Raw genomic sequence first — 25,325 nt, forward strand, 5'->3', positions numbered from 1 at the left:
CCAGTTAAATCTCTGTCCCCATGGAAACACACCCAAATATTTAAAATTGCATTTTGTCAGACCAGGAAGAGCTTGTACTTTATGCTCAGAAAAGGGCCTTTTCAATTAGCATTAGAAATTAGTTCCATGAGATATTGAGATAAATGTGGGATGTATGACTTTTCCACGCTCCACCATCTTTAACTGGTTTACAGATTTGACTTTCCACCAAGGCACGGCAGTAATGACGTGAAACACAGGGGATTTAAAGCACAAGAGGCATGAAAAGTACACACTTGTGCAGCTCTTGAATTGATGACAAAACCTGGTGGTGTGGAAGGGAATCCGCTATCCAAAATACATACATGGAGAGAGTGATGCAAAGTCCATTAAAGCCAGACAATTGACCTCAACTTAGGTTCATGCTCTGGTGAGAAATGTTCAATGGCTTCCATTTATTGAAAGCAAGTTTTGGCAACAGCTTTAATGAAATGGGTATTGAATTGGACAAGTATGAAGGGGAATAAGCTGCTCGATTTGCTGCTATTCACAATTAACTCATTTCTATAGTTTTTTCAACTATTTGATTCTTAAGAAGGAGTGGATAGTTGCCCTGTCTGCCTGCGTTGGATAAGTAGTTCTTAATCAGAAAGATGCTGGCTTCACTTCTAGACCACCAGCTCCACCTAGTGTAAAGAGGTTTCACACTTGGTACTTAACACTTTTTCTCAGGCTTTGTCATGTAGGTGCCACTGATGCACGCAGTTCAGACTGTGGTATCTTGCTGAGAGCTGTGGAATTTCGAGGGCTTTAGAACTGTGTAAATGTCTTCTAGAGCCCACTATGAAAATACACACTCCGTGTAGAAGTTGCTCCTACTGTGAAATTCAGGAGGTGCTGTTTTAAATCCAACTAGTGTGAATTCTACAAATCTTCTGGTATTGCCTGAATTGCTACACACCAGGGAAACAAACTGCTCATCGCTATTACACACTTCTCACTGTTATACCAGAGGAAGCTGGCTGCTGCAGACAATGAATTTTATTGTCTCTCTACTAAAGGAAACATCAACCATTTTTATGTGTATTACAGGGTTTTCCAGGATTTGATGGTCAACCAGGTCAATATGGTCCTAGAGGAGGCAAGGTATTGCTTTACTTCCATTTGCTAGAAGTGATAATCCAGGTGTAATTTTTCTTTTTCTTCTCCATGATGTAGTCGCAAAGTGTTTCTTGTTACTGTAGAACTAGATATGTTGTTTATTAACTGAAATTGTTCATGTTTCTTGAAATTAGTTTCAGTGCTTTTGGAATTTTGTTTATTCGTGTTTCATGAGCTTTTGCTTCCATTCTAAAAGAAATTCTGCAGAATAATATGCCTAGATATGATGCTTCAACTTCTGTTAACAGGGGGAGCAGGGTGAGATGGGTCCTCCAGGACCACCTGCCTACGTTCCTTACCGAATTCCAAGAAAAGGTATGTCTCCTTTGCTTAGATTGCATATCTTAGCCAGGTCTTTTATCACCTGCTACAGATGATAAAAAGTAAAGAAAAGAATAAGATGGAAAAAATAAAAAATAAAAAAAATAAAAATAAAAATAAAAATAAAAAAAGAAAAGTGTCCAGTGAAAAGAAGAAAGGGAGAGTCTGTGTGTCCTGGGCCTTATTTCATAGTCTCTGGATAAAATGCAGAGACCATTTGTAGTTGCCCTGCATGGCTGTGGTGGATCACACCACACAAAAACACACAAAAAATGATAAAAGTTTGCAAAGGCCAAAATTTCCAAGGAAAGCACTAGTGGGAAGGATGATCACTTGCTGTTGCTCCATGCTGTATCCTTACACCTTTGAGTTTTCTAGTCTTATTTAATACAAGAGCATCTGGCAATAGTGAATAGTTCTCTTCCTCCTGGAGAAAATGGATAAACATGTAAAGATTGTTTAAGTCACTGAGAACACCTGCCAAGCCTTTAGGAGCAGGAGAGGCTCTGTGGAGAGAAGAGGAAGCAGACAGGCTGATGGAATGTCCTGTGCCTTTGACAAAAGGACAGTACGGTCCTTAATGCAATAGTTGGGCCAAGGTAGATGCTTCTGGCACTGTAAAGCAGAGCAAAGCTCTTATGTCACACATTGTTATAATGCCAAATTCTGCTAGGGGAAAAGAAGGGGTTCTCTTCAGAAAGCTCATCAGAAGTGTAGTTCAAGGAGCATACTGGAAAGAGTTGAGAGATCTTCCTAGGCTCAGTGGCTCTACACCATTCCTGTTCCAGGGTATGCTCAGCTTCCAGATATTAGGACTTCACAGAAATCTCTCTGATACACTTGTTTATTCACACTAAAGACAGCATGAAGTACCACATTTCTGTATTCCTAAAAGTGCCTTTAAGAAATAATGGTGAATTGTAATATTCCAAAGCAGGGGAAGTTCCTAATTTAAGCATTTGAGGAGTTAAGCAATCTGCAGAATACCACAGGTCATCACTTATGGGTCACAAACAGCATCATACCAACATGTTTTGTGGTATTGGGGTTGTCTTTCAGGTCTAAGAGGTGACCCAGGCTTTCCAGGTGCTTCTGGACCACGGGGAGAACCAGGAGAGCAGGGTGATCGTGGGCCACCCGGTATTCCAGGATTCTCTGATGGTAATATTCCAGTAACACTTGTTCCAGCAGTTTAACATGTTTTAACTGATAAGAGATGGAGATGGAGAAAATGCAGTTGGTGAAATATGCAGTGCACTGTAGTAAATAACTAACTGCTGTAGCAAAAACTGGAAGGTGCATTTTACCTGCCTGCTTTGGCCCCTGTGAGTCTTTGCAAAACAACTAAAGTGGAGATGACAGCAGATCCTTCCTTCAGAACCAACTGTTGATTTGCTCAAGTGAAAAGTGCTGTTACACTTTTTGTTATACACTAAAATGTCTCCATTCTTCCCTGCTTGCTACATGCAATTATAGGAACAGACCCTTCTGTTACCTTACAGCTCTTTGTGCAGTACTGATAAGAAATTGTTCTGAGTTTCTTCTCTGGTTCTGTTTCAGGTGATGCAGATAAGCCAGGCTTACCTGGAGAAATAGGACCAAAAGGTGAAAAAGGTGAAGAAGGATCTCCTGCTTATCAAGCAGGTCCTCCTGGGTTTCCAGGAAAACATGGCGAACCAGGACTCCGTGGTCCACCTGGTCCCCCTGGAGCTCCAGGTAAGTGCAAGAAGAGATGGTGAGAACTCAGGAACATCGTTGCTTATTTTAAACTAACAGTTGGCAAGAGAAAGTGAAAAAGTAGACTGATGTAATGAAACAGAGTGAATGGTGGAAAGGCACGTTGGATAGAAGTAATGGATACTCATGAGTGAAAGAAGCGCTTGCATGACTTTCAGACATTGCTGGCAAAATCTGAAAAAGAAGTCTGTTTTGGGTTGGTGGAGAGATATGGGCATTCTCATTCTGTTCTTATACCTGCATTCTGCTCTGGTAAAAATAATTCTCACTGCTCAAGTTTCAAATGAATTATATGTACTATGGGAAGAGTGTCCTGGTAAGTGTGCTAGACTGAGAAGGGTCTGGCATGAAGGATGCTGACTGTATATGTTGAATGTAAAAAACAGAAATTAAATGGTAAGTTGTGGAAAAATTTATTTTTCTGTCTCCCCAGTTCAAAAACACTAGCATTCTAAAAGAAGTCTTACCAAGGGTCATCCAGATGGTTAGGGAACTGAAGCACAAGTCATAGATAGAATGGGTGGTTGTGAGAGCTGGGTTTCTTCTTTAGCCTGAAGAAGAAAAAGGCTAAGAGGAATCTTACTGCTATCTATCTTCATGTACCTCTCACTCAGGAAGTCCTGAAACAAAACCAGATACACTGGCTTAGGAGTACAAGTGGCAGGGGAAGAAGGAATGTTCATAAGTTGCAACAAGAGAAATTCTGCTCAGATGATAGGAAAAGCCTTTTCACTCTGAAGGTGGTGAGATGCTGGGCCAGTTTGCTCAGACTGATTGTGAACTTTTCATCTGTGGGGATACTCAGTACTCAGCTGAACAAGGCCCTCCGCGCCTGGTGTAATTTTGAGGTTAGCCCTGTTTGGAGAAGAACATCAGACTAGGTGCTTTCCAGAGGCCACTTCTAAGACTGTGCTTTATCTCTGAAATGCACCACACAACATGGCAAGAGCGGGAGTGGAGAAAAGAACTACAGGAATTAATCCAGAGCAGGTGGTCTGTGGTATTGCAAATTGTGTTGTGCTGAGAGTTAAAAACAAAGGAATTCAGGGTGAAAGAGACCAAAGAATGGATAGAATAATCTACCACAGCAGGAAGAGAAGGAATGAGGGGGAGGCTGTAACCAGAAGTTTCAAAGGTCATGTCCTTGGTAGCAGACTTAGGTTCTGGGGTTGTATGTGTGTCAAGGTCATGTCCTGTAACCATACCAAAATAAGACATGAGACATTCCCTCATGCTGGTTTCCAGACAAGTAAATCCACATGCTCCAGCCAGTTGCTGGTCACTGGAGTTCTGCAGTCATGGCCAGAGGAAGCAACAATCCAGGCAAGCTGGTCTGGGGGGACCTTCAATGCTGAGAAATAGAAAAGATGAATTCTTCGCTAGCAGACAAAAGCAAGTAAGGCTTGGGAATGCAGAGACAAACAAATGGACCTTCTGGAATAGGTGGCTGTACCAGTAAAAAGAGAGAGGAAGATGAAGTATAGGTAACTAAGATAGTAGAGGGACTGTTAACACACAAATGGGAATTACTGAGAATGGGTTTGGAAGCTGTGAGGAAGGGAAGCAACAACAAGAAAAGATGATTTAATAACAGCTGAGTTAGACAGCGGGTGACTTTAGGAGAAACAGAAAAGGGCAGATATAGTCCAAATTGAATAGGGTAGAAAGAGAAGAAGACAATCTACAGCACATTAATTTATCTTCTTACTCTATTACACTTCTAGGTTCTCTCTTTGGACTAAAAGGACAGGAAGGGACACCAGGTAGACCTGGTGCACAAGGTTTTCCTGGGCCAAGAGGACAAAGAGGACCTAAAGGTAGGTTATAATAAATAACTCAAAAGATGATCTGCTGTTACGCATTGTGTAAAACTTCCGTTAAGTTTTATTGAAGTCTAATTATGATATACTCAGGGACCAGTGATTTTTTATCTGAGGCTAACACAACAAGTAAACACCAATTTAGTTTCTTAAAAGGAAAAAAAGTGATTCTGTCAAATACTTGAGGTATATATGTGTGTACAAAGGGTACAGTTGGAAGTGTTTGTTGTAATAGTTTTCTATCCACTTCCTTAGGCGAAGAAGGTGACTGCAGTAAATGCCTGCTGAGTGATGAACTCAGAAGGGGCTCTACCGGCCCCCGTGGTCCTCCTGGTTTTCCAGGAACCCCTGGCCAGCCAGGGAGAAAAGGAGAACCTGGTGATCAAGGTCCACATGGTATTCCTGGCTACGCTGGAGCAAAAGTAAGATACTTATTTCTTTAATGCATGGTTTTGTACATCTACTACAAATAAAAGCCAGCTATTCTCCATGAGAAAAAAAATATAATGAAAAGTACAGTACAGTTTATTTTCTTCTGTGCCACTTCCGTAGTTTTGAGATGAATCTTTAATGTCGAGCCCTTAGCATCTCCCTTGTGTTCAGTCCAGTGACTCATAGCTCTTGTGGAAGCTAGTAGTTCCATTTTCAGCTGGGCTGTTGAGGAGAATTGTGCACTATACCAAGGAATGCCAAAGTCTTATCCTTAGCTTCATCACAACTTACCTCAGCAAGAGAGGAAATCTTCCTCTTTGGAGACTTTAAATCTTCACCAGACAAGGCCCTGAGCAACCTGCTGTAGCTCTGAGCAGCAGGTTGGAGTGGAGACCTCCAGCTGTCCCTTTCAGCCAAAACCTCTCCTATGTGACTGTGGTTTGGGTAGTTCACTGTGGTAGTTCACTTAATCACTCTGAACCTAAGTCCCTTCCTCTCATAAATGAAGAAAATGCTGCTTTTCAATCTTACAATGGTGCTGTAAATCACAATCCATTGCCAGCCATGCAGCTGTCATCTCTTTTAGACTGGGAAGGAGAAAATGCAGGTAAACATAACCCAGAGTTTTGTTACCATGGTGCCAAAGTGTTGCTTACGACAATTTACTTACTGGCAAATAGTAAGCAATTTACTACATCTTCACTGATGCAGTTCTCCAGGAGTAGTCATCTACAAGACTTGATCTTATGATAAGCCCTGCATCTCCCAGTGCTGTCCTTGTCTAGAAGCACCCCTACCACGCCATATGGGCACTGTCCTAGTTAGAGCAAGTTAATAAGGACACAAATAATAATTATTTAATATTTTTATTAATTGATAATTAATGGATAATTATTTAACTGTTTTTATTTTGTGTTCTTGTTTTTGGTTCTGCTTTTTGTTTGTTTGTTTGTTTTTTCTGATTTGTATAATGCCAGGGACAATTGGGCCAAGAAGGATTTCCTGGACCAAAAGGAGAAAAGGGAGATTCTATATACATAACTACTAAAGGTAGAGTAAAAATTCATGTCACGTGTATTTTGCTATTATTTATACCGTTTGTGAGAGAGTAGTTTCCCAATGAAAGGTCTACTTTAGGCACCAAAGGAATCCGAGGAGATCCCGGACTTCCTGGTATCAGAGGGGAAGATGGTTTCCCAGGCAGAGATGGATTAGATGGTTTACCAGGACTGCCCGGCCTTCCGGTAAGTAGCACATCTTAAGAAGGGATGAAAGGACGACCCAGGGAACTACCAGCCAGTCAGCCCTACTTCTGTGCCGGGGAAGATCATGGAACAGATCCTCCTGGAAGCTTTTCTAAGGCACATGGAATACAAGCAGGTGATACAAGACAACAAGCATGGCTTCACCGAGGGCAGGTCCTGTCTGAACAGCCTAGCGGCCTTGTATGATGGCATGACTCCATCAGTGCACAAGGGAAGAGCCATTGGCATCACAACTGGACGTCTGTAAGGCCTTTGACACAGACCCCTACAACATCCAACATCCTTCTGTCCAAGTTGGAAATGCAGCTAAATAATTTCCACCACACTCAGTTACTAATGCATTTAATTCTGAGGATTAATGATCATCAGGCTGTCCTTCACACACAGATGGCGATGCACAACTAAACTGGCCTTGCTGATTATTGATATACCAAATATCAATTTTACCCTCAAATTTTTTAGAACCTCCTTACACTTTTATTTCAATTTTATTTAAATGAATAAGTAGTAGTGTATAACACATTTAGGCCAATTTTATGTAAGTAAGTGGTTTAGTTGTGATAATTAGTGGTTTATTATCTAGCCTTGTGTAAGACATTGTGTGTGGCATTTTATGGTGGAGTTAACAGTTTCCACCCCCAAAATGTGGGTGACATCATTATTTATGTTCTTGATAATATCTCATCACCCATCACAAATGCTCTTTTGCACCCCTGGATTGCTCTTGAGGATGGACCAGAGCTTTGTCATAAGGTGTGGACCACAGGGGGTTTTACTACCAGTAAAAATGGTACTTCTTATTAAATCTGCGGATGGGAACATTTTCTGGAGATGTTCGAAAGATGTTGATTTAATATTGCAGTAACATCACCAGAGTAAGAGACCAAGAAAAATCTGCCCACTTGGACACCATTTTATGTCAGCTTCTGTCAAGATCTAAGGACTAAATGCCACACCAGAACTAACTTTCACACACCTCTAGTGATGTGTATTCTTTCCCCCATATCCACTCACAGCATTTCAGAAAGGGTAGGAAGGCAGTGCTACAGCAGTGATTCATATTTCCCATATGCTCTTCATTGGCCAGCCTTTTTAGGGGAATGCTCCCTCTATGAGCATTTCTCTCATGCCTTTTCTGCCGTGGGGGTCTAAGTTAATGTCTGATTATTCCAAATATATCATATTTGCAATTTTGCTTTAAAAAGCTGGGATGCATTACATGAGGAATAGCTGACTATAAGATGTTACTCATGAAAGTAGTTGAACCCTTTGAGTTTTGTTTCTTTCACAGCAAAGGCAGAAGTATATTCATTTCCCAATTCCCACAGGGTGATGGTATCAGAGGTCTCCCTGGGGATCCTGGTTATCCAGGAGAATTGGGCCCAAAGGGCTTTCCAGGAGAAACAGGCCTGCCAGGTGGAGGATTTCCTGGCCCAAAAGGATACCGGGGTCCTCCAGGTGACCATGGAACAGATGGAATCCCTGGGTCTCCAGGTCTGCCTGGTCCACCAGGAGAGCCTGGCCAACTAGGTAAGAACAATTTCTCTGTCTTACATCAAATCTCTGGGAGATCATTACTGAACTGTGCATACAGCATCTGTTCAGAAGCAGTGTTGAAAAGGTAGCATTTGGTGGAGGATTATATGAGTAAAAGGGATTCTCTTCACTAAATGTCCAGAAATCTTTTTTAAAAAGTATTTTCATTTAGTATTGAAATAGCATCAGGGAATGTCTTGGTGTCAGCAGTTAAAATCTTTTCTATTTCAAGCAGCTGCAAGGAATGGAGCAATGTTCTGCCTTTAGATTACTTACAGGTGGTTTTCTCTGTTCTTCTCCATCCAACTTCTTTTTGTTGAGCAGAGAAAATCCTTTATCAGCCCTTTAGAGTTCCTCGTGGTATCTTTGCAGCTGAATCCCTTCTTGCATAAGATTGCCAGGGCTGTGCTCACAAAAACTCAGAGGATTTTGCTTGCATTCAGGATGCCTAGCAGAATAGATAAGCCAAAACAGGCACCTGTCAAACCCACGCAGTACATATGACACATAGGCTCCTAGTGCAGACATAAATACACTGCAGGCTGTAATTAATATATGGATAGGTTTCAAGTGTTTTTTATTTATATAGTTTCTCCAATGCATAATGCATAAGATAACATATATCTGATAGTGTCATAGATTTTTTGTTGAGAAATGAAAGCTTTTTAGATTTTTCTCTTAAATGATAACTACCTTTTCCTGTTCTTTGCTCACAGACTGTGGGCAGGTGATTGAAGATTTTCCTAGGGGAGATGCAACTGATCCAATATGGTCAGGTACTGAACATACAAATGGCTTGAACGTATTTTAACATTAAGTCTTACACGGCTGTTATGACTTCGCATTTCATCTCTTTCTGATGACTGTTTTGAATGCTGTTAATTGTAAATTATTTAAACTTCAGGTCCCAAATAACCATGCATATACATTACATAGCTCTGAAGTGATTTAATTGAACTGAATGTTTTCTAAAATTCTTTGAGTTTTACCTCTGCAATCCAGAAATTCTTTGTTTAATCACTCCTGAGTGTTTATTGTGATAAAAGAATTATTACCATGCAAACAATAGCAACAGAGCCAGAAATGAAGTTCCAAAGAGAATGTAAGAAACTTTTGGAAGAACTCTGAGTGAAGAGTTTCAATGCAATCTGACACGTAAAAAATAAGGACCTTCAATTTAACCAAAATTTGACTTGATTTATTCGGTGGTCTAAATTGCCTGTGGGAAAACAGAGTATCTCTCTAATTCTGATAATACAGCTGACCATGATTTTGAAATAGCCTTCCCACACCAGCCTAGCTAAAGAAACCACCACTATGTAAAATAGGCAGAGGAATGGCTCTTGATTAATTAATTGGGGTAGAGCTCTACATGAGTGGTGCATGGAGAATGCCACCCATAATCAGTGTTTCCTTGTTGATGGTTCTTTTAATGAAGAATAAAACTTGTAAAATTGGGATTTCTCCTGTTGATTCCATTCACCTGCTTTGACAGTGTTATCTTAGCTGTAGGCACAGAGCTGATGAATAGCAGCATGTAAGCACATACGCTGTGACTAAACATCTTTCTTGGCAGGTGGAGGCTGCGTGAGGCCACCAAAGGGATCTCAAGGCAAGCCAGGGCTGCCAGGAGCCACAGGTAATGTTTTGCTTTCACCTTTTTTTTCACACATACGCTATGTTTTGAGAGATCTTGCCAACTCTAATATAGTTGCAACTTAGTAGACTGTGTGTTGTAGGAAGACAGTGGAGAGTTGACTTGAAACAGGCAGAGGTCTAAGCAGCATGCAGCCTTGGTGGCTGCACTGCTTCTGAATCAAAGAATCAGAATATCCTGAGTTGGAAGGGACCTACAAACATCATCAAGTTTAACTCGCGGCTCCATATCCAAAAATCAAATGCTGTGTCTGAGCATTGTCCAAATGCTTTCTGAACCCTGCAGGACCTGTATAGCTCCTGTTGAATAAGATGCTTGTTTTCTGTAGAAAACATACAAATAAAATGCTTGCAAAATTAACGCTGATATAAAATAAAACCTTTTTCTTCCTACTGTTTGGCACAGTGTGTTAACACCAACTAGCATCATGTAATGAGTTACTGAAATATGTGGTAAGCACTGGCTACATTCTCCATCTGCTCCATTCTTTCTCTAACATGGCTTTTTAATTAGAAAGAGAATGAGCAGAATGAATGAAAGTCAGTTATTACAGCTGGGAAACAAAACAAAGGTGCCATTTAGGTAAGAGTAGTGTTAGAATTTGTTGTTGAGTCTTAAAAACCTAGGATTTTTCCTTTTAATTGCTTTCTGAGAAGTCATTGTTCATATAAGGGAGAGAACAATAGTCCTGTACTGCACTCAGAAAATGCTTCTCATGCTGTGCAGGCTTTTTATGTGCTTTTTAATTCTGGCCTTTGAAAGATTTCTGTACCAAAAAACAAACAAACAAAATGTCCAGCAGCTACAATGGCAAAAATTGATGGCTAAACAATAGAAATTCTGAAAACTAAAGTGTCAAAATTCAAGTGATATTTTCTTTTTTGTTATAATTAGAAATGGTGAGAAACTTACTTTCAGTCTAATAAATTGAATTGTAATTCACGATGATGCTAAGCAACAGCACTTGAAATTTTAAAGCATGTTGCTGACCTTCAGGACTGAGTTGGGAACTGAAAGAGTGCAGGGAGCTGGGGAGTAGAGGAATACAAAGCATTGTGTGAGGGTTGTTTTAAAGGAACTTCAACCAAAAATCTGGATCTTGGAATGCAACAAATTGATGAGACTCGTGTAATAAAGGTATTGCATGAAAATATATGTAAATAATACAGTTTTATAAACATAAAAGGAAATAATCCTGCAAGATGCTTGCAGTTTTGGGGATGCTGAGAAACAGTTATATGAGTGCTATATATCCTCAGTGCCAGAGGAACATATTTTTAGGGTACAGCCCTTATTTTACTACCTAAGCTATAAACCTCCGCTATTACAAAAATAGTATGTAGGTTATTTAATTTGTATTCAGTTTCCAGAATGATTAAGTCTAACCTTTAATCTTGTGTTTCTTTTTTTGGTTATCCAAACCAGTCAGCTCTTGTCCTGTGATCAGTTTATCAGGGAAGATTTGTTTCTCCTACAGTATCTCATTTGTGCCCATAACTACTGAGCACATTTCCTTTGACTCTGCCTTTTGACCTTAAGGCAAATTCCAGCTGTCCAAGGAGTTAGTCAACAAAACCCCCTTGGGAAACTGTCCTCCAGGACAAGGAAGCAGAGCAGAGCTAAAAGATATTTAGAGAAGCTTTCCTTAATACACAAAAATTGTCCATGCCAAGGTGTAGGAAGGCAGGAGACCAGCAAGGCTGAACTGGGACCTGCTGGTCAAACTGAAGAGCAAGAAGAAAACACACAGGCAGTGGAAGCAGGGAGTATAGGGATGCTTCTAGGCTGTGTAGGTATGGGATCAGGAAGACCAAGACCTAGTGGGAATTGGAACAGGTTGTTCAGGGAGGTGATGGATGCCCTGTCCCTGGAGACATTCAAAGTCAGGCTGAACAGGGCTCTGAGCACCCTGATCTCACTGCAGATATCTCTTTCATTGCAAGGGAGTAGATGACCTTTAAAAGTCGCTTCCAATTCAAACAATTCTGTGATTCTAAAAAGCTTAATTACAAAATATTTTTCAAAAAAATTCTCTAGAAGTCTATCGGACAGGTGATTTTCACACTCATCATTTATATATTGTTAATCTTAAAATCAGGAGCAGTCTTCAATCCATGTTTGTAAAAGCACTTAGCCTAGAGTTTGTGGCCATTCTTGGGATCTTGAGTACAGTGTCACCCCATAAAGTTTATTTTAAAAGTCCATCTTAGTAACTGGAAACAGATATTAAAGTAGTCACCACTACCTTTGCTACATTATATGCAAATTTCTGTTTTGATTGTTTAGATCACACTTTCTCAATATCTTTTACATAATTTAGGTACTAAAGGTGCAAGAGGATTCCCAGGTGATCCAGGCCCAGTGGGATTCCCAGGGCTAAATGGTACACGAGGTGATCCAGGTCGGGAAGGATTCCCAGGCCCTCCAGGTACCTTGAATTAATTATTCTTTATATATTTATGACCTTGGCTACAGTCATGGCAGCACAATCACCTTACTCCAGATCCGTCTTCACTTATCTCATTTTCCATCTTCAAACAATAAGCTGTTATAAGAAAAGTGCTCTTTTTTTGAAGCCAAAAGAATGTTCTGCAACTTCCTATAGTGACAAAAAGTAACACAGACTCCAGCCTTTTAAAATCTACTTTATAGTGCAAAATTACAAGTGCCAAGAGTTCATGAAGATGATGTAGAAATAAGGAAATTCAGTAATAAGATGTTTTGGATTCCACATGGAATGATAATTGCAGAAAGGAAGAAAACAGTAGTGTTATTGATTCAATTTAAGTCTTTATAGCACTGATTTAAATAATAATCAACATAGCAAATGCCATGTACCAGCTATACACCTTGCCCACAGTTGGCTGTGTTTCCAGTGTTTCCAAGCACTCAGTGCTAGTCACATTTTATCCTGATCTGTATTAGGTGAATGCAAGGTTGATACATGTTTTGTTCAACAGACAAGGAGTGTGAACAAAAAACTCATTCTGGGCAGGAACATGAATCTGTATTTCCCTTTCCAAGCTCTGCAGAATGCACTAAATGCAAAATCAGGGCTCCTGTACTGTATGGCTGCCAGGCCACAGAGTAGTTAGGACTCAGACTCAGACTGATTTTCAGCTTCCATACTGTCTCTCAAACATGCTTGGGTTTAACTTCCAGTCCAGGTCCAGTTTACCAGTCTTCCCTGTCTCCCATGTGAGAGTCCTTTCCAGACATTCACCAATAGGATAGTAGACAAGGCACGGTGGCACTGGTATATGCAGAGTGTGAAGTGATTGTCATTGGCCCCATGAGATGTACAGGGAACAGCAGAGGCAGCATCCCCTCTGGACAACTCATTCACTCTTCATTTATTTGTTCAAATTTGACTCCTGTCTTTCCCCTGCTGCATATCAAACCTCAATTTGATATACAGGAAGTATTTTTTCACCCTTAGGTTGTAAGAAGTTTGTAAGTTACTGTGTATGAAGCTGTGGATCTTTTGCACCTAGATACTAAGTATCTTGAAGGGACATTTGTAAATTTTGTCAATTTCCAGACTTGGTCAACAATTCTGAATTCTGGTCAACACATTCTGAATGTTATGTGTTTTTAAAACCATTATATCACTTTGTTTAATTTTACATGTTTCTGCTGAGAACTAAGGGAAGTTACAGTAATACAGCAGATGTTATGGTGATGTATCTAAGATTTGTACTGCAGATTCTGTAGTGGATGCTGTGATGCCTAACCCCTGGTTGTTTGCTATTTTTCATAGGCTTTACTGGGCCCCGAGGAGACAGAGGCCCAAATGGCCTACCTGGGCTACAGGGACATCCAGGTCTTATGGGAAAGTCTGGTGCTCCAGGACTGGCTGGACAGAAGGGTGCTCCTGGTGACGTTTTGGGAGCAGCAGCAGGTCCTCGAGGGGATGCTGGGCTGCCTGGCTTGCCAGGCTTGAAAGGTGCACCAGGAGATCAAGGAATACCAGGAATTAGAGGTACTTCAAATAAAGAAATGCTTGAGATTGGGGTATAAAAGTAGCCAAACAATGGCTATGTGAGAGAAGTGAAAGACCAGTAGAACTCGCACCAAGTGCTCGTAACCCCAGAGCCTGGTTCTTCCAAATGCTTCCTGGAGATTCACTGATTATGACCAGTGCTCTCTCACACTGCACCACATAGCATCAGCTGGAACAGGACATCAAAGAACAAGATTTTTCCCATCTTTGTTGCGTCAGATGTATCTTTTAGTTTTTCCCATAGTTAATTATCTTGAATTTTCACTTATGCACTGCATAATATTCAGCTTAATTTCCAACCCCCAAAATGTCTGGATAATAGGTGGCTTTGCAGTATAGCATATTGTTTCACCAAAGAATTTGTAAATATTAGCAGAGAAGACACAGCTTTTAGTAGCGCATTAATAAGCCCTCTTACCTGAAAGGTCTTTGAGCACTCAGGAACAAGAAAAAGGAAGCATTACATATGTATTCATAGGGTGCTCACATTATATTGTTATTTTACAGAACTGTTCTACTTAGAGTAGACATAGAAAACCATAACATCTTTATAAAAACTGTCTGGGTCACTCTTTGAGTACAGTGGGGGACATAAGCATCTGTAGGAATTAAGCATTCTCCTGCTATACTGTTTCAGCAACAGCTGGACACTTAAGATGGCAGATTACCCCCCTTGCCCTGTTGTGGAAGTGAGGAAGGAGGAGAAATTGTGGGACTAGCTCAAAGCAAAGAGAAATTTGAGAGAAACTTATTTTGGGGACTCATGATTTTCAATGCAAATGGATAAAGACAAGATAAGCATGTCATTTTACATGAGTTATTTGAAGTGAGGAGATCTGTTTTCATCTTCTGTACAGCCACAGAGTGAACAAATGGAATAAAGGCAGCTCTGTAGCACTGTGGTAACATTTGACACGTCTGAGAAAACAATACCGCTAATGCCCCTAGGTCTGTTTTTCCGTCCAACATGCAACTGCATTCAAGCCTCTGGACCTGTAGTGACATAAAACCCAAATAAAGAGAAGCAGAGCCACCTCCCCTGGATTTTAAGTATGATGTGCTTTGGAGACCTTGTACACTATTGCTTCTCCAATGTGAATGCAAAGCGTGTATTACCATTTAAATCTGGAAGAACTTGACATTCCCTTTGCTATTATTTTGTAGAGATGTAAATTTTCACTCAGTATATTAAGGGCATTAAGAATCAGGGCATTTCACTGAGGAATTTGTAGGAATCTCATAGCAATATCTCACTTTAAAAGTTCTGAAAGAGAACACGAAGTCAGAACCCACTGTTGCCTTGTTGTTTGTTTTGTTTTGTTTGTTTGTTTGTTTTTTTCCATTTCTGCCTTTCACATTTTAGAAAAGATATAGGGCATTATTTCTGTGTTTTGGTCAACTCAGTTCAGTTCTTACAAGGACTTATGTAACAAAGGGAAAGGTCAGAAATTACAGAACTATTGGAGTTAGAAGTGGAAGAGACTTGCTCTGTTTAGATCTACCTGGTACTAAATTACTTCCATTCATTTGAAAGAGCTCATCAAACAATTTCCAGTGCAAATATTGAGACTAGTACCAATAACATCAAGAATTTAAGAACTAATGAGCAGTCTTTTAATTTGCTTTTCCTGTTCCCACTAATTTTCAGAGGAAAAATATATCCTGAAAGAACAGTACATATTCACCCACTTTGAGAAGTGATATGTAATAATCAGCTCCCTCAATATTTATGATCTCTAATGCATGATTGTGGTATTTTAGGAGCGGACGGTAACCCAGGATTGCCAGGCGCCAAAGGTGAACCAGGGCTGCAAGGTCTCCCTGGTTTGATGGGTTTACCAGGAACACCAGGAACTCATGGATTCCCAGGGCCAACAGGAAACCCTGGCCCTGACGGTGGACCTGGCTCTCAAGGACCCCTTGGTGAGGAGTATTGCTGTCCTCCTGTTGGTTCTCCTCCCTGTTTTCTGAAGCAGGGAGCCTGTATAATTTCCCCAGGGCAAAGTTAACTTTGGGAATGTGGCACTTGGCTGGGCTGTAATTCTCAGTCAAGGAAATGACATGGATATTGCAGGTGCTGTGAATGCAAATCATGCTGGCATCTCAGTTGGGGTGTTGGGGTGATCCTCGAAGGCAGAGATGCTGCTTTTCCTTCTAGTGCCACATGTCACACCAGAAAAGAGCTCACTGCAGTCAGTCTGGGAGCAACTAAATGGGGGTAATCTTGTATAAAAGAGGCTTAATTCTTAAATAAAAGAGGAGAGGGAGATCATGTTGGGAGTGAGTGTAGAACAAAGATGTTAGCAAAAATGGTTTGTGTTGAGAAGCTGCTTTGTCTTTGTAATAATTTCTGAAGTTATTCGATGAAAAAAGAACTGTTTTTTCCCCTTCATCTTGAAGCCAGTATGATAGCAGTTTTTTCCTTCTTGGGCTACCTTATATGTAATCATTGTGTATATCCAAACACTTTATAATCTCCCTCTTTACACATTCATGTGGCAGGTCCACCAGGTGCAAGGGGAGAAGATGGAGAGCAAGGCTTTCCTGGTCCAGTGGGCATGAAAGGTCTGTCTGGTGACAAAGGTGAAACAGGTCTCCCAGGATTACAAGGTATCCCTGGAGTGATTGGTCCCCCTGGCATTAGTGGAATGGATGGCTTTCCAGGAGACAAAGGTAAGCTGCAGTGGAAGGAATAATGTTGCTTGAAGCTGTTCAACGCTGAGATAAATAGGACACATTTTCTGCTGGGCTACCTCTTTAAAACAGAAAAGTTCTACTTCTAGGCTTAATATATTCCAAAATGTCCATTTTCTCTTAAGTGTTGTGCTTGCTGCAAAGCTGACTTGTGACGTGCAGCCTTACTTTTGAATAGCAATGGTGGTTTACAGTATTTACTATTTGTTCTTTCCAAAAATCTTTCCCTTGGCCCAGTCCCACCATCTCTCAGTTGAATTTGAGAGATGTTTCCCCAAACCTTTGAAGTTTCTGAAAGTTGACAGCTGTGTGCTGAGCAGTGCCGGACACCAGACCTTGATGCTGAATTTAAACAGGATACTGATCTTTTGTATAGACAAGGAAAGACCCTCCTGCCTGCCACAAAAGCACTATATATGATGCAAGTTGTTTGTGTCACAAAAGGAGTTTCACCAGAGTTCAGCTCTGCTTAAACAGAAGAAGAGTGCCTAAAAATTCATACAGAATGGTGAAATCATCAGTTGAAAAGACAGTTAAGATTTCTTTCTTTCCCCAGGATTTATTTGGTATACCTATCAGCTCCTCATTAGAGGAATGAAGATCTGTTTGTTAGCATGACCCATGTAAAATAGGATCCTCTTGCTTAGAAGAGAGAAGTGCCATAATTTTTGGTCTGTAGGATCAGGGTTGAAATGATTTTTCAGAAGATGACACTAAGGTCTGGCCATCTCCACATCTTCTTTTGGCCAGATTAAGCAACTAATTGGAGCCCTGATCTCGTTTAGATGCCCACCTCCCAGAGAGCTTAGGTGCCTAATATAGAATGGCACATTGTCCTAGGCATTCAGGTGGTGCAGCTTTCAGACAGCTTTAGTCATGCATTATCAGTTCATATTTACTTATTCTGCAGAAACAAGAACAAGATAACAGTTCTCTTCCGCTTCTCTTTAAAGGCTCAAGAGGTTCACCTGGCATTGATGGTTTCAAAGGCATGCCAGGCCTGAAAGGAAGACCAGGAATCAAAGGAATCAAAGGAGAATTTGGTTTAATTGGGACTCGGGGTGATAAAGGCGCACAGGGCGCACGAGGCTTTAAAGGTATTTGCTCATGAGTGGTACAATGTTTGCTTTTCACATGTGGGGAACTATTTTGCAAGGGTGCACGGACAAAGATGACACATTTTAGACATAGTTTAGCTCAGACATCCCTCCACCTACTTCACACATGGGCCTCTGGCTGAGAGGCTTGGATTTGAGGCTCAGGGGAAGGCTGTTTCTTTGTGAATCTTGAGCATGGTCAGAATGGAGACAGACACTCCACTGAGTTTGAATGCACCTCCAGGCACATGCAGAACTCAACAGACTTTTTTCCTGGGAGCTGTGAGTTGTTTGGGGGAAAAGATTCAGATTTTGCCTCAGGATAAAGGCAACAGAATATTCAGAAAACTATGCGGTTAACTCAGAAACGTATCAGTTGATATTACCGTCGGTGAAAGGAACTCTGTAATTCTTTCCTCCAAAGGGAAACTGGAACAAAATAGCTGGTAACAAATCCAAACGCTTTCTTTCACCCAAGCCTTTTTAAGTCCTGTTTGACTGAGGGCTTCCCTATCACTGGAATTTACCCACTTGTCTCCGCTTTCTGTGATTTTATTTTTCATAAACACTTGGTAACTGATCTACTGAGAGGTAAACTCCTCTATCACAAACGAGCCCGTCCAGCTCCACAGAATAGCATATGGAAGTCTAGCTCAGTTTTTATATTTTCTTATGCTTAATTGTTCTGCAGGTAAGTTGTATTAATATGGGCAATTTTCCATGCAAACAGGTTTTCCGTGGCTTGTGTGTGATTTTCCATTAATCCCTTCTCACTAGTTTCACTGTTCTGTTGTCTCTTTTTCCAGCACAGTGCAGCTTTTTAAAATATGGGTGTTTCTTTACCCTTTAGGTGACCGTGGAGAGCAAGGTCCGCCAGGAGAGCCCCCGAAGCTGAAGCCTAGCATGATGATGGAAGTAAAAGGTGAAAAGGGAGATGCTGGAGAAACTGGCACCAAGGGATTCTTTGGCATAAAAGGTCAGTGCTCATGGCAAAGCAAAGCAAGCATGTTAAGGGTTATTAATTGGTGTCTAAGTATATTCTCACATACTGTATAAAACACTTTCAGCTCAGTGCACCCCCATGCTGCAGCCCCCCCAGCAAAGCCTCCATCAAACAAAGCTGAGCTCTCAGAGAGAAAACCCAAGGAAAACTAACTGTTCGTGCCACTTGTGTGTGCTGCTCTGTTGTGCCAGCATGTTGTGGTGCGGTGTTGCAGGAAGGCTGTTAGCATGAGATTTTTTTCCACATGGGCAAACTGTGTATTAACCTTCTCTGGTCTGATGTTTTAAGTCTTCTTTGTCTTCTTCCCCTCCTGCAGGTAGCAAGGGAATGCCAGGCCTCCCCGGTAAGACAGGAATTCCTGGGTCCCCAGGGCACCCCAGTTATGTGGCTGGTGTGAAGGGGGACATCGGTGCAAAAGGGCTGACAGGTGTGAAAGGGTATCCTGGTCCAACTGGCTCTCCTGGCATCAGAGGCTTCCCTGGCAGCACAGGAGGCAGGGTGAGTCCATACCAGGACCAGCAAAACAGCGTCCTTTTGCTTCAACTTCTCTAGGGAGTGGCATTCACCCCTTGAAATTATACTGAACAGCTGAAGAACAAAGATTAAAATGCAATTAGAATGGAAATAGACCAAATTCTTTTGCTTGATCTCGCTAATGTTCATTAAGGAGAATTTCTTCTCATTGGGAGACATCAGATTTCAGGTGCCAGCATTCTGCCTATGAGGACCCAGATTGTTCCCTCAAGGTCCTTGGTTACTGTAGCTGTTGGTAAAACTTATTTTCAGCAGTATGTTTACTCTTTCTTAACAGATTGATGGTGCCTCTGCCAATAATTACTCACTGTCACTTCCCTAATAGTAAAAAGCCTAGGAATCTGAGCTCCTTGAGGGCAATTCACTTTGGCAGCAAAATAAGTTATACTGAAGTCTTGCAAAAGGCCTGGCAGTAGATTCGTATGCGTAATTTATTTAATAGAGGCAAGTTAGAAATGTCCTTCCACTTCAGTATAACTTTTCCCTGACCAAGAACAGAAAGACTGTCTGCCATATATGTGCAGTATGATGTTTTCAATTCCAAACTTAGCAAACAGAGCTTGATGTTTGGTTTGCACTGGTTTGGTTTAACTGATTTTGGCCAAAAGAATCAAAGTACAATGGAAACAAGCGAAAAAAACCCAAACAAACCAATAAACGCCCAAAACACACAGAGGAAAACAGAAGGTGAATTTAATGGCCTTTATTCAAAAATCAAGCTCTGCTTGGAAGATTGACTAAATCCTCATTCTTATTAACTGATACTTGTTTTCTATTACATGACAGGGAGATAAGGGTGCCCCAGGAGTTTCGGGCCATTTTGGTACTCCTGGCTCCCATGGTGAAAGTGGTAAGTTTGTTCTCTTATCTGAGCTTTCTTTGTATGCATCAACAATCGAGTGATGTGAAATTCTGTGGGATCCAAGAGGGTCTTCAGACTTAATGAGTCCTTCTACAGTCTTAGAGTATCATGTTGCAAACATAGGAGGCTTTGAAAAGTTTAATGCTGTTAATTTCATGCCAGATACAAAAATCCATGGCAGGGTGTCAGTAGAGGGGCTGTTCTACATTCTATGTTTTTCTTCCTTGAACTTATTTCTGTTTTTATCTACAAAGATAATAATCACAGAATTTTGTCTTGGACGTTACAGTCCTTCAAAAGAACAGGAAATACTGCTGCTTTTGGTTAAAGCTTTGCCGCTCACTTCTTGTTTTTACCTTGAAATAGGTGAGCCAGGCGATACTATAGACTTACCAGGAATGCCAGGCCTTAAAGGGGAAGCTGGTGTGCCAGGTCTTACAGGTAATGTCACTGTTACTCTGGATTTCTCATGCTTCACAGTTTAAATTCCACAGAGGAAAGGCGGGAGAGCTTAGTGTGTGCTTTTGATGGCTATTCAGCCTGTGGTGACAAAAGGAGCAAAATCAGGCCAAAAACTATGTAAGGGGGGGATAGCAGAATTAGGTTGGTTTTTGATTGGGTTGGTTACATCTCTGCACATTCTGCATACTTTAACATCAGAGTCGTAATCCACATAATGTGAGGATTACTGTTAAAAGAACAAATTCAATGACACAATGACAGACTGGCCAAGGTGCGGTAGAAGACCATTCATTCATTCATTCTCTCACACTATGAAAGCACGCTGACTTGAAGAATGTCTTTATGCAGCTAGACCAGGACTCAACAAGTAGCCAGCTTCACATCAGCAAGTTAGTTTAGGATTATAAAAAGATTACTGAGAGAATTTACTGTTTTTGTCTTTTTTTTTTTTTTTTTTTGCAGGCTTAAGAGGAGGCCCTGGACAAAAAGGTGAAGGAGGTGATCCTGGTTTACCTGGCATTGAAGGCGTCAAGGGTATACAGGGTGTACCTGGCTCCTTGGGACAGCAAGGTAAAATATTCCTCCCTTTTAACACTCCAAAGAATAAAACAGGATGAGAAGAGAAAGGAAAAAACTCTGTTCAATCAAGAGAATGCCCTTAAGATTTTAAAATATTAATTGTTCTGTAAGTTGGTAAAGAGCAATAAAAAGAATGTGGAACTCCCAGGAGAACTTGTTAAGAGGGAATTTCAAAAGATTAACTCTGGTTCACAGCAGTGTTCCTTTTCTTATGACTATCATGTGTCTGGTCAAACTATTGCATTGCTGGCATACTTAGGTATTCTCATGGCGACAAGGACGTGGGCATTTCAGCACTCTTTTCTGCCATAAATGCAATAAATATCCCACAGGACCCAGTTGGGGAGCCTTTGTGCCAGTTTCCCTGGCTGAACATACAAGAATACAGGAAAAGCAAAGTCAGGTCTGGTTCAGTTTGGATCTTGTGGCTCAAGAGCATGTCTCATTCCAGGGGGATCATGAAAGTGCTCCTTCAGAGCAGTTGCTCTTACATAATTGTAGGGCATATAAATTCTATCCAAACTGGAGCTGTGCTAGTAGGTACTTCACTGGGAAACAGCACTATTCTGATCAGTGTTCCAGTCAGGGAGCCAAAACAGAGGGGGCAAAAGGGGCAACTAAGGTGCACATAAGTGAAATTACCTATTGTAATTGCTAATTGAAGTCAGACAACCATTTTAGTAGGAGGAGTCCGTTATGTTCCTGAGTTTGTCATAAGCCTGAAATTTGCAATTAATGGTTCTGTTACATCTTGTCTGTCTTACCTTTTCTCTCATTTGTCATCCAATTGAATGAAGGGTGCAGTGTCATATAATGATGCTGAGGATGTTAGCTTTTATTTTGCTACCTAGGAGAATAAAGGTAGCACAAGCCAGTGTTCTTGGGCTGTTGGCTTTTAAGGACACTCATGATGATATACCATTGTCACTTAGGTTTGCCTGGACTGGTCGGCCCCCCAGGGCAGCAAGGAAGCCCTGGAACGCCTGGATTCCAAGGAGAAAAAGGAGCTTCCGGCTGGCCTGGCTTACCAGGACAAGCAGGTATAAATACAGCTTTGGCTATTCAGTCATATCAGTGTGAGCACTCACTGTTATTCTTTTGGGATGAAGAAGAAAGAGGGCTTTTTGCAGTTCACAGTGGCAGAGCTTCCACTGGTAAATGTGCATTCCACAAAAGGCCCAGATGCATTGATGAGGACCTGTGTGGTTGCTTTCTAATTCCTTGGTTCTGAAGGACTGTTATCTGCTGAGCTCCCTTGAAGTTGCACTGGGTGAGATTCAGGTTGGACATGAGGAAAAACTCATTCTCAGAAGGAGTGGTGAGGCAGTGGCACAGGCTGGTAGAGTCACCATCTCTGGAGGTGACAATGGTGGGTATATGTCTGTGGGACATGGTTAGTGGGCATAGTGGGAATGGGCTGACAGTTAGACTAGATGATCTTGGAGGTCTTCTCCAACCTTAATGATTCTATGACTGTAACCACCCTCTCAACCAAGAGAGCAGTTTCCGAGAAATGTTTTCTTTCATGATGAAGCTGAGAAGAGTTGTGATATACAGTGTCAGAATATTAATAAGTGGCATTAGATGGCAAACAATAAACTTGTCTTCCATCATCATCAAAGCCCACTTACTGATCTGACACGTGGTTTTATGGATTTGGGTGGATTACGTCCAACTTGAGGCTCAGATAGAATTCTGCTGTCAAAATACAGTCAATAGTTTAAAATGAAACTGTATCACAGGAAACAGGATCTCATTGTCTGCCACCTGACTCCTTCATATATGAAGTGAGCAGATTTTTCTCTACAAGTACAGCAGGAAATTGCCCTGATTTCAGTGAGATTCATCTATCTGAATCTGTGTCAAATCAAAGCTAATAGAGTTATGGAGGCTGTCTTTATAAGCAATGAAGAGAGAGGCAGACAGTTATTTTTGTGAAGGTTTAATTGTCCTTCAGAGCTCTGACAATTGATTAAAGGCACCCATCTAACTTTAACATTGTGCTTAACTTTTTGATAGACACAAATAAATGGGATAAATTTTACCTATAACAGCTGTAGCAGCTATTAGACTTTTTGTTAACTGTTGTTTGTGTTTTTTTAATGACCTGGAGTGAATTTCTCCTGAAGAGGGCTTCATTATAATTACATTTAGGTTGTACAATTATCCCATAATTGTCTTGGTTTGAGGACTTTTGAAAACCTTAAATGGTTATTAGAAAGTTGTGGTCTCAAGACTGGAACTAACAGCTTTCTACTAGATAGATTAGAGAGATTTTAAGTATCTCATTGCAAGCTTATTGGATATTAATTAGATTTGCTAATTAAAAAAGATAAGAATAACATATTACGTAGTAAGCTCATTATAATTAATTAATTTGCATATAATACACAAGAGTTTAACACAGAATCATATTTATTTAAGCACTTTTTTTCATGAGGAATATATATGGTCTAGTAGAAACCATTAAGGTAATGAGTATAATTTTAATACAGGCTTGCCTGGCTTAAGAGGAATCGGTGGACTGCACGGTTTACCGGGCACTAAGGGCTTACCAGGATCACCAGGTCAGTGAGACTTTCATTCTGCCTGTTGACAGGTACTGCATTGGGTTACCTGCAAGTGTTGTCTGTTGAATTAGAATACAACTTCAAAACATAATTTCTTTCCTTGTGTAAAGTTAAATCCTCGCTATTTTCCTTTTCCGCTATGAGCCATTTTTTCAATGAGCCACTGTATTTAGTAAATCCACACGCTCTGTACAAATATGTGAGCATGCTGATTCGTTACTACGTGAGGAAACATTTCTTCTCACTTGTGAACAACTCCACAACAGGTCCGGATGGCTATGGCTCTGCAGGCTTCCCAGGTCCTGTGGGTGACAAAGGAGAAGCAGGAGAGCCAAGCAGAGTGGAGGGCAGCCAAGGACCGCCGGGTCAGAAGGGAGACAGAGGTGTTCCAGGTCAGTATACTGGAGAATGAGATCCACTTATTATTTGTTCCACTTGTGTGTGTTATAGATGTCATGAAGTGCAATACAGGGTAGGCAGCTGAATAGGAGAGTTACAAAAGCACTGCCCAATGTGGGGAATGTCATTATTTGTAGTTACTGCTTCTGCTTACCCAGACCTTGCTCCAAAACAATGCACTGCCCAATGCAGGACAAGCTAACCCCTTCTGGATGCCTGTATCCTTCCCCCTAGCAGCATCCCCCTGTACACCCCTCCAGAGCTCAGCATGCTACAGGCTGCTCTCAACCACCAACTCCCAAAATATTTTTAAAGAGGCTCCATTTACACCAACACTATGGCTCTTCTTTCTTTCTTTTCATTGCAAAACCTTCAATGTTTACCTTTCTTCTGAAAGCCTCACAGTCCGTTAATGTGTGATTTTCCTTCTGCTCCCTCCTGGGCTCTATTTGCACTCACCATGTTTCACTTATACCATCATCAGCCTCATGCGAGGTGAATGTATGGCTTTCCAGCTCTGACCCACTTTGCTATAGCAGGCAGCAGTTACCTCAGCACAGTGCACCACCAGTTCTTCTTCCATCAGGGAACCTCCAGACCAATGCTATGTATGAAACAACTAACTACTACAGTTCTTAAAAAGTTTTCCAACACTCTAAAAGCACCAAGGACTGGTAGATAGATTAAATCTTACTCCCTCTACCTGAACTGTTCAGTGGATGTTCTTTTGTATTCTGCTGTGTCCTTACTAACAGGATGCATGCATAAGACCATTCAGACATTTCATATCAAGCCCTGAAAGAAATAATAATTTAGCTTATTTTGTTTGTGTTTATCAGAATTAAGTATTATTAGGTTTCTTACAAGACTAAATGAAGGGGGTTTTGTGGCTTCCTGACAAGGAAGGATAATTTTGAGCAAAAAGGTGAGGCAAATTTTTGGCCATTTAGCTTCTTTTAAGGCTGTTTATCTTCTTTTGGGCCATTTAACATCTTCCATCTATAGAGAATTTCTTTGTACTCAAACTTCTGGTTTCATCTGCCCCTCCAGAAAAACAAAGAGGTGCCCATGACCCCTATTCAATAGGACACAGAGGAACAAAGCTGCTTTCTTGTCTGCTGCAATATACTTAGGATATCTCAAGTACTCTCTGTTTCAAAGTAATATTTAACCTGGCAGACACAATATGATTAGCATTCCACACAGCATGTTGT

General features: G+C 41.0%; 1 protein-coding gene across 3 annotated transcripts in view; it reads left to right on the plus strand.

The window, feature by feature from the left end:
- COL4A2 (collagen type IV alpha 2 chain) overlaps positions 1-25,325 on the plus strand; it is a 127,864-nt gene that overhangs the window by 95,320 nt on the left and 7,219 nt on the right. For all 3 annotated transcript variants that reach the window (XM_015851419.1, XM_015851420.1, XM_015851421.1), the window contains exons 17-40: positions 1,072-1,125; positions 1,389-1,455; positions 2,521-2,622; positions 3,022-3,177; positions 4,923-5,015; positions 5,274-5,440; positions 6,428-6,500; positions 6,588-6,694; positions 8,044-8,245; positions 8,968-9,027; positions 9,828-9,890; positions 12,229-12,336; positions 13,669-13,890; positions 15,673-15,834; positions 16,414-16,584; positions 17,559-17,702; positions 18,553-18,678; positions 19,022-19,203; positions 20,026-20,089; positions 20,468-20,542; positions 21,026-21,133; positions 22,075-22,182; positions 23,638-23,709; positions 23,979-24,104. In XM_015851419.1, the coding sequence (XP_015706905.1) occupies positions 1,072-1,125; positions 1,389-1,455; positions 2,521-2,622; positions 3,022-3,177; positions 4,923-5,015; positions 5,274-5,440; positions 6,428-6,500; positions 6,588-6,694; positions 8,044-8,245; positions 8,968-9,027; positions 9,828-9,890; positions 12,229-12,336; positions 13,669-13,890; positions 15,673-15,834; positions 16,414-16,584; positions 17,559-17,702; positions 18,553-18,678; positions 19,022-19,203; positions 20,026-20,089; positions 20,468-20,542; positions 21,026-21,133; positions 22,075-22,182; positions 23,638-23,709; positions 23,979-24,104 (2,812 nt within the window). The remainder of the gene's footprint in view (positions 1-1,071; positions 1,126-1,388; positions 1,456-2,520; positions 2,623-3,021; positions 3,178-4,922; positions 5,016-5,273; positions 5,441-6,427; positions 6,501-6,587; positions 6,695-8,043; positions 8,246-8,967; positions 9,028-9,827; positions 9,891-12,228; positions 12,337-13,668; positions 13,891-15,672; positions 15,835-16,413; positions 16,585-17,558; positions 17,703-18,552; positions 18,679-19,021; positions 19,204-20,025; positions 20,090-20,467; positions 20,543-21,025; positions 21,134-22,074; positions 22,183-23,637; positions 23,710-23,978; positions 24,105-25,325) is intronic.

Source organism: Coturnix japonica, chromosome 1 (genome assembly GCF_001577835.2).
Source record: "Coturnix japonica isolate 7356 chromosome 1, Coturnix japonica 2.1, whole genome shotgun sequence".
NCBI classification, from domain to species: Eukaryota; Metazoa; Chordata; class Aves; order Galliformes; family Phasianidae; genus Coturnix; species Coturnix japonica.